Source organism: Patiria miniata, unplaced genomic scaffold (genome assembly GCF_015706575.1).
Source record: "Patiria miniata isolate m_02_andy unplaced genomic scaffold, ASM1570657v1 HiC_scaffold_3, whole genome shotgun sequence".
Classification (NCBI taxonomy): Eukaryota; Metazoa; Echinodermata; class Asteroidea; order Valvatida; family Asterinidae; genus Patiria; species Patiria miniata.
In genome coordinates, this window is record NW_024037069.1 from 11,391,461 (window position 1) to 11,401,126 (window position 9,666).

At 40.2% G+C, this 9,666-nt stretch overlaps 1 protein-coding gene across 1 annotated transcript; it reads right to left on the reverse strand.

Annotated features, from left to right (window-relative positions):
• Positions 1-336: 336 nt before the first annotated feature.
• LOC119738703 (39S ribosomal protein L46, mitochondrial-like) lies at positions 337-8,442 on the reverse strand. Its single transcript, XM_038213639.1, has 6 exons — positions 8,335-8,442; positions 7,042-7,309; positions 6,225-6,358; positions 4,304-4,437; positions 2,417-2,557; positions 337-1,862 (listed from the first exon to the last, which is right to left on the reverse strand). Exons 1-6 carry the CDS (start codon positions 8,405-8,407, stop codon positions 1,692-1,694), a joined length of 921 nt encoding a protein of 306 aa, XP_038069567.1. The 5' UTR covers positions 8,408-8,442; the 3' UTR covers positions 337-1,691.
• Positions 8,443-9,666: the final 1,224 nt, after the last annotated feature.

Genomic DNA, 9,666 nt, shown 5'->3' on the forward strand with positions numbered 1-9,666 from the left:
CTTTGGTAAAAAAAAATTGAGGAGGTGCGGCAATAGAGGGCGCTGTTTGAGCTACCGCGGAACATTTAAAAAAAAAAAATTTGAGGCGCATGATTAAAATCGACGCGCGCGCTGACCAGAGACCGAGTTATTTTTTTTTTTTGGCCTAAGATATGTTTGAAGTAAATGCACCGAAATAAAATGTCAATAGTATTATTAGAGGAAAGAGAATTTCCAATTTAAATTACTCCTTTAACATGACCTGATACCAGTCTGTCATTTTAATTGTTATATTTTGCTGAGTAAATCAAAGCTAGTTTTGGCTTGTATTAAAAACAGAAAATATGTACAAATGTATATATTGATAAATCTCCAGGGATAGTTTGCAGGTGGTTTTGCATTTTTGTAATTTAAGTCCGCCCTTGCAGCTTTCTTTTCAAAGATGCATTAAAAAAATCTCTGAATACGTTGCAGTTAATTTCATTCCATTATTAGCAAAGATGAACAGGATGTGGTGTTATATAGCATAAACGAAAAAAAATTACCAATGGAATTTGTTTCTTTGATTATCGCATCATGTTTTGTTGTTTGTGTGAAAGCCATAAAAGAAAACCTTAACTTCCAAAATATCACAAGAAAGGATACATGAATTTTTTTGTCCATGTACCTATTGATGTTTAAGTTAAAAGCAATTTTAACTCCAACTAATTCTATATGCGGATCCCCTCCACAAAAACAATTTGGTTTACGCATTAATTGATGACGATTTTGATTATTTCATATTGAGTCCTCCACGGTGTTGTTTTATTGAAACCTGTTTTTCCAATGTAAGAAGGAGAAAAATATCCTTTTACACGTTTGATAGATTCTTTTAGAGCATTAGTTGAGGTCGCATGTATGTATAAATGTCAACTTTGTATATAATACAAGCTTTACTGAGACGAATTTGTAATTAAAAAAAGCAACTTACGGGTGAAGATAGTTATCTTCCATAATTGTCATTACCTGTCGTATCATTTTGTGGCCATTTTTTTTTGGGGGGGGGGGGGTGGGGGTTGGTTTTTTTAAATTAATTTTTAGGCTGTGGACATTTTAGTCCATGAAAAGGCAATTGGTGCACAAATAATATTTCAAGGCCAAAATGACACTGAACACAAGACAGATTTTTATTTAAAAGACCTTTTAGCCTTCCAAAGCTTACATAACACATCTCTTAACACAGACGGGTATTTTTTTCTATGAGAGGCACATGGCATCTTTGATCACTCTTTAACCCTTTAGTCACTGTAACACCCAAAAGCACCCTGCCCATTTTAGGGCCCGAGCACTTCACGGTTTTATATATTCTTCAGTGAATAAACACAATTTAATACAATGTAGTACCGTACAGGTGCTGATGGGTTTAATCATTGAAATAGTAGTCACCCTAACAGTAACACTGCCGGTTTGTACATTATCCAAGATTTTCTTGCAGTTAATTGATCTTTTGCTCCATGACGAAGAGAAGACTTACAATCCAGCGATCAGATTTTGTTGAATTTCCCGACCTGAATTTCCCAATGCTCCCTAATTTTCATCTGATGGCAAAACACACCCGAGTTTTTTAATACGGTGGCAAAAGCACTCAAGTAGCTCCATATTGGTGCGTTGTCATTTTCACCATTGAGGGCGGGGTACTTGCGTACAGAGTCTAATAACCACAAGAGTCCGTGTTAGACCTGTTCAAGTGATTTGATGGGCACAATGAACTTCCGTACTGTATCCAGATAGGACGGAATGAGATACTTGTCCATTTCACCGGGTGCCACCCATGCATAGTCCTCACTGATGTTTGCGTTGATCTTGATGTCTCCTGACATCAATCTGGCCTTGTAGAAGAATATCTAAAGCAAGAGGAGGAAAAAGATTGGGTATTGGAATTTTGCTGCTGTCTTTAGGATCTAACTACATACTTTTTTCTTTCTATGACCTTTTTTTTTAGAGGGGGGGGGGGGGGGGGGGGTTCTTTCAATGCCAGTAGCCGGTGAGGGTTTTAGGCTAAAGAATCAGGAAAACAACAAAAAGGAGGCGCCAATATCATATCTTACCCAAACCTTAGATAATTGGGGAGATAACTTGAATTTGTATTTTTAAAGGGGTGTGCATTAATGGTCTTTACCTCGGTTATAAACCAATCCACCCCGGGATTATTTTGACAAGAACGAGCATTCAGATTACTTTTCACTCGACCTCAAGCCAGGCCGGTTGAAGCCATGACCCTCGGGCAGCACACTCATATATCCGGCCTCGCTCGCTGCGAGCGGGTCACTGACAGATATTTCCGGCCTCGCTCCCTGCTTGTTTATCCGTCATCCATTCCAAATACTGCATTGCGTGTATACACGTCATCCGGCGCACACTGGTTAATAAAGGCAAAATATTACTGCAATAATCTTACCTTTGCTCCTTTGTGTTTTCTGTCTTCTTGTACATCAGGAGGGTAGACATACTTGAAGCAGGCACTTGGTGCATTGCCAAACAAACGAGATCTCCACATTTCTTGCATTCCACACTGGGATAACAGCACACGCTCTGCTGCCTACAAGTCAATGGAATAAAGAGATTTGAGGTCAGAGATAGTAAGAATTCTTTACTTGCTTTTTTGCAGCAGGTCTACGTGAATCCTCCCAAAGCCACTACTTATCAGGAAATGGATGGGACACTCTCTCTTTTTTTTTTACCTATGGCACTTGAATTAACTATCGCAGTGGAATCGCGTGAACGCAGTTTGTGAAATATTATTCAATTTCATGATATACGAAAGGACACGGAATGCGCAAAATCTGAGACAAACAAAACTTAACGTACAAAATTCCATAGGGATGTCTAAGGGGAGTGGCTAACTCGCAAACGGCGATACGCGTGTATTACATTGTATTAGGATGTAACAGACAGGGCAGTTTAGGGCGGGACTAATGTGAGAACCTACTAACAGGCATGAATTTCAAAGTAAAGTAAATACGTGTTTGGCCCTATCATCATCAATTCTGCAAAATCCTCCAAAATCTTTTGGATTTTGAAGAAATTGTTTTCCCGAGGTGTTACTCAGAATAAAGAAATGTACTTCAAACATTGTTAATACAATTTTTAAGTGAGATGGTAATCTAGTATAGGAATTTGAAGTTAAGGTAAAAAAAAAGGCAATTTCAAAAGCAGATGGGAGTAATTGTAAATTTAGGATACAATCAGGGACAAGTAATTAATGTGGCTTTGAGTGATGGAAGGGGATCGTTTATAGGCAGGACTTGCAGGTCACCATGCCAAAATATCTAATTAACTGTTAATCACTGTTCATATCGTGGGTAGTTTTAAACTGTGGATAAAACACTGCTGCATTCTGCGCCACATTGCGCAGTACACCCCATATAAGGAGATATGTAGCACTCCGCTTGTGAGGCATATAACCATAGACATGGCAGAGGGGTGTTTCACAAAACATGAAGAAAAATTGTGAAAAAAAATCATTGGAAATCTGTGAATTATTGACTTGTTTTGACATTTTAACAACGACCAGGCCCCTAGCCGGTTGTAAACGTACTTGTTGAAAACCTGCCAAGCACATATTTATTAAGGGAATAAATGTGTGCTCCGGAGGTTTTTATCACTCGTTTAATACCGCTTAGAGTCTGGGTGCTGATAATTACCCGAGCCGGAGGCGAGGGTAATTATCAGCACCCAGACTCTAAGTGGTATTAAACAGAGTGATAAATACCGACCGAGCACATATTTATTCCCATTCATAAATACCTTATCCGTAAAAAAATATCAAATAATTCGTTCAAAAAATCCCGATTTTGTTCAACAAGTTCACTTCATGCTTTTTGAAACATCCCTCTAGCAAAATAATGGAGTGTTCAGCTGGCGAGTAAGATGTAAACAACCCTTTTATGGAGATTGACGCGCGCGTAACATGTTCTGCGCGATGTCACGCAGAACGCACCTGGGGCGTTGCGTTTTGAATTTAGAACTATAAAATTCTGACTCGCTTGTAGTGTTGCGCATGCCTACGTGAGGATTGTGAACGTTCAACCAATGAAACGGTAAGAGGCACTGGATTTTTAGGAGTCCACATTTTATTGTGACACTAGAAAAGTGTTTAAGACCAGCTAGCCATGTCTTTATCATCCGTTTAAGACCGGCCACGTGACGGGCTCTCGACCAATAGGAATAGCTAAACTGTCTGAGGTATTTATGAATCCCTTATTAAAATGGTGTCACCCACAGACTTGCCAAACCATCGCGTCCACTAAGCATTTGAGAGTTTGGAACTGAGTTTTAAGCTAACCTGTCTCATTGTCTCTCCATCTTGTCTGGTGTCCTGCGGCATCATCCATAGGCTTCTGTCTCCAACCCTGCACTTCACGAGAAGCACCAGTTTATCCATTAACTTGCGCTGAACGCTCTGCATGTCTTCAGTGTCTAGGAAAAAAAGGTTGTAAAGTTGAGTCACATTTAACAGCGCAACAAATCATCATGTCTCTCTGTTAGTCTTCTCGTTAGTTTAGTTAGTTAATAACATCGCATTGCATTGCATAACAAACATTGGCATTGCCTATTGTTCCCACATATTTTGATCCATTTCAATCAAACTTTACAGTTCATATCCACAGTAGGTATGGAAGCAGACTAGGACCTTAAGAGCTCAAAACGATGCCAAAGAAAATCAGGCCAACTTTACTCACTCTTTAGCCAGCCAATTTCTCCAAAACTTTCACTGGGCAAAGGTAACGTCCTCAGTATTTCAGCAACCAAGTTTGAAGACTCAGTTCATTTTTTAAAGGAGACTTTTCTACAATATTTGGCAGTGGCTTGCACATGAGAGGGAAGTCAAGTGATTTCAAAATGAGGCTAAAGACTGGACTTCTATATGCCCATCCATGGTCCAACTGTTTGACATGACTGACCTCTTCATTTTTTGTCATTAGTCAGGTGCCTGACTATGGAAAAATGTGTAGAAATAATGACCTAGTACCTGACATCCTAGATATTTCTTTTGGCACAGTCAGCTGACAGTTGATTGATGCAGTACTGAAGAGTTGTTGGACTGGTTGTTTCATGTGCCAGTTTATTTTCTTGTATTGCATGTTTTCAATACCTTAAGTTTTGTGACTCTCATACACAGTATTGAGAGTCCCAAATGTTTGGGCTAGTATGGAAGATAAGACTGTGTGTATTCGCATGTGCATCAGGCGCCTTCAGCAATGCGTTCAGGAAGTCTTCCCAGTGCGCTCCCCCAACTCTCCTTTTTAACGGTTGAGGGGGTACTTGTGCACGGAGTCTATAGCTAGTCACTTGACTTGAAACTTGGCAAGTGATGTGACAATTTCGGTGACTGCTCTATGTTCAGACACCCCTATGTTCTGACATCCCTATGTTCCGACACCCCTATGTTCCGACAATCCTATGTTCCGACTACTCAACCTATGATCCGACACCCCTATGTTCCGACATCCTTATGTTCCGACACCCCTATGTTCCGACACCCCTATGTTCCGACACCCCTATGTTCCGACACCCCTATGTTCCGACACCCCCATGTTCCGACACCACTATGTTCCGACTACTCAACCTATGATCCGACACGCCTATGTTCCGCGACCCCTATGTTTCGACACCCCTATGTTCCGACACCCCTATGTTCCGACAATCCTATGTTCCGACTACTCAACCTATGTTCCGACACCCCTATGTTCCGACATCCTTATGTTCCGACACCCCTATGTTCCGACACCCCTATGTTCCGACACCCCTATGTTCCGACACCCCTATGTTCCAACACCCCTATGTTCCGACACCCCTATGTTCCGACACCCCTATGTTCCGACACCACTATGTTCTGACTACTCAACCTATGATCCGACACGCCTATGTTCAGCGACCCCTATGTTTCGACACCCCTATGTTCCAACACCCCTATGTTCCGACACCCCTATGTTCCGACACCCCTATGTTCCGACACCACTATGTTCTGACTACTCAACCTATGATCCGACACGCCTATGTTCAGCGACCCCTATGTTTCGACAACCTGCAAATAAGATTGTGTTACTCCCGTTGAGGGTTCGGGTTAGAGATAGGGATAGGGATAAGAATATGTGCAGTTGGAACAAAGAGGTATCGGAACATAGGGATGTCGGAACATAGGTTGAGTTGTCGGAACTAGGGGTGTCGGAACATAGAGGTGTAACCGACAACTTCTACTTTACCTGATGTCCTACTAGCTGGAGTGAACTTATTGAATTCCTCAGTGTACTGATCCTCAAGATCCAGGGCTGTGACTAGCTCCCTCTCATCATCATCATCTTCAAGAACACCGCTCTGCTTCTTAAGCATCCTCTCTCTAAGATCATCAAAATATGCCAGAAAATGAAACGCCATCTACTTAAAGGTAAAATGCATTCATAATTTGCTTTTGCTGTAATTTTCAGAAATGGACAGATTTTGGGGTCAGTATTTTATAGCAAAAAATATTATTTTACTGAACTGTTTGAAGTCTGGTGTTCATAGATGCTGGAAAAACCAAGGAAAAAAAGGCCTTTCTTGTTGTCTGGTTCCCTGACCCTACTTCAGACGAAACGGAGCAATTTATAGCTATCTGGAAATTGTCACGTCAGAGAACCAGACAGCTGGCTTGCACCAGTTCATGGGTGTGTAATCGATTGCAAACAAAATGTGGACTAACTAAATTTGGTAAATTGGCAATACTTGAAAAAGTTGTTATGTGTTTTTTTTGCAATGATGGTTGGTTGACCATCATTGGAAATTGATACAAAAATTCAAGTTTTCTTCAAAATGACAGTACACCAGGTGCCATGATTTCACAGGATGCTTACAATCAAGTAAAGTATTTCATAATAATTTGGTAGTTTTGTTTTTTGATGATTACATAGTGCATATCACCTTGAATTCCCATAATTTAAACCTAACAAATTCAAAGAAGAAAGCCAGAAAGTGATACCACAAATTGATTGAAAAGCATGAGCTTTTAAAAACACCCCCCCCCCCCCAAAAAAAATCTCGTACTTGTGCTGAGCAACCTGCAGCTCGTGTTCAGAAAGAAGACTGTTCTCCAGTTCAACGGTTTCCAGCAGGTTCCCGTATTCTTGCTCGATTCCAACACGATCCTGGGACACGACGGGGTACCGCTCCAGACAAACAGCGCTCACCAGTTGCCATTTTGGGGATGTTGATTCCGTCGAGTGCAGTGTTGAAGACTGGCCCTGCGGGGTTGTATAATTTCTGAGGCAGCGGGGATGTAACTTTTGAAATGTTGTCGCCACATTTCCTAAAACTGTACAAAAAAAATGAAAAACGTGCATGCTACTCCAAATTGCCACACATGTAAAAAGCAACTTCCTATGCAATAAGACAATTTTATGCTGTCAGTATAACAGAAAGTTTTAAAATGTCTTTCCTGTTTCATAAATTGTAATCAGTGACATTATTATGGTTCGGGGGGGGGGGGGGGGTGGTTTGCTAGAAGAAAATTTTTACCCGCTCCCCCCAAAAAACTATTGTATCAAGGTATGCTTGGCAGGCAATTGACACATTAAAATGATCACCTTGTAAAACACAACATTGGTTAATTTTAAGACCCCTTCCAGTAGAAAGCAATATTATGTATGATTTTTTTTCTTTTGGGTGAATATGGTTGAATTATACATCAAATTTAAGCTCTGGATGGGAGAAGGGCAATGGCGTAAACACTGTTGCTATAGGTGCTTCCGTTAAGGAGTTATGCCCTCCCGGTCACCATCTCAGAACTCTTCTGGTCATCATTAAGTCAACTTTTGATTTTCTGAAGTCATCTCACACACGGTAAGCTGGTACTCCTTATGCACGCTAGAAATGGTAGGAGCTGACCGGGGACCCATACAATCACGTTCTTGCCAATTTTTATTTTGAAAAATTAATTTTATTTCTTTCATTATTTAGTTTCAAAGGAAATTTTACTATATTTTTATTTCTAAAGAAAATTTAATAGCATCTGTGTGTACATGTATGTGTGTATAACACTATACTACACTAATTCTGGGTGATTTATAGCAGGTATTGTTAAATCTAGCAAAATTTTGAAGTGAATCCAGCAGAATTTGCGATTTTCATCTGGTCACCCAGCTGAGATGAGTAGCGCCCTCTATTGACACATTGGTCCATTGCCATGATTGACGGCCATGGCATGAACATGATGAATGATCGACTGAGGCGCAACTCACTAATTCTCAATTTAATAAAAACCCGAACAATATGAATTTGCAGCACTTTAATACATGGGAAATGTTCATTCAAAAAGGTGCCCTACTTGCTTTAACTTACCTCTTTCACGCCCAACTGAAGCCAATTTTAAACTCATGCGACGGATAATTTGTGGTACACGGGGCGCAGCCATTTTGAAAATATTTAGGCTTTAACGATAGTAACAAGTTTCACTTAAACAAAATACCTCAATAATAATATTTAAATTATATAAAATATATAATTTAAACAAGTTTGAGTTACTTACATTTATTGAATATTCAATCAGCAAATATGTTTATTATATTTTTTTATTTTAATGTAGGGCCTACCAAATTTTTATATTATTATGCATTTAAGTTTGCATGCCCGGGCCGACAAGCGAAAAGACACCAGGCTGATCTTGGCACGAAAATCGGGCCGGATTTTCGGCTGGCCGGATTTTCGGCTAGGCACTATTTTTACGGCGGCGCGCCGCCGTGAAGATTACCACTACGGTGGCCCTAAACAGTCATTGCAAATAAACCTTAGGAGAAAACGAATTATAAAGGAAGTTCAACTTCATCTTTGGTTGATTATAACTGAAACTGTTGTTTATTCGACTCTAAAGTAAATCGTAATGAAAACCGTGGCAATTTATTTTCAGAATTGGGAATGTTAATGTTATAAGTTTTAACGTTACTGAATTAAGGTTCTGCCTTATAGCCGATGAGAGGGCGCTATATCCGCCAGACTGCCCCTAGTGGTGCGTTGCGGGAAGGACCGGGTCCCAGGCATGAGAATCCTGTTTAATCAGGAATTCCTATTTCTTTTTTGCCAAAATGTACCGGGGGTGCCTCATTTCACATTTTTCTTTCCTTTTTTTTCATGAAGATTAATGCTCATACGGCCCGGCCGCGATTTTCTTTTCCCAAACTACATGGTTGTTTAGCGCCCTCTACGATACTTTTGTGACACGTACGTACGCAGGTATTATTAAATGTAAAATGATTCTGTACTTTCCTAAATGCCAGAAATTTCCGGGTTAAGGAACATCCAAAGTGTATTCTATTCGCGCCCCGAATAAATCGGTATTGAAACAGAGTCAGCCCAATTAAATTAATCCGACGATTGATAATTAACGTACAAAATAGCCGTTTTACAACGAAAATACGGATATCCCATTTTGAAATGATTTTGTACCATCCTAAATGTCCGAAATGTCCCGTTCCAATTGCATACACGGGTTGAGGGACATCCAAAGTGTATTCTATTCGCGCCCCGAATAAATCGGTATTGAACTAGTGTCAGCCCAATTAAATTAATCCGACGAATGATGATTACCATGCAAAACAACGGTTTTCCCAACAAAATACGGACATCCCATTTTGAAATGATTTTGTACCATCCTAAATGCTCGAAATGTCCCGTTCC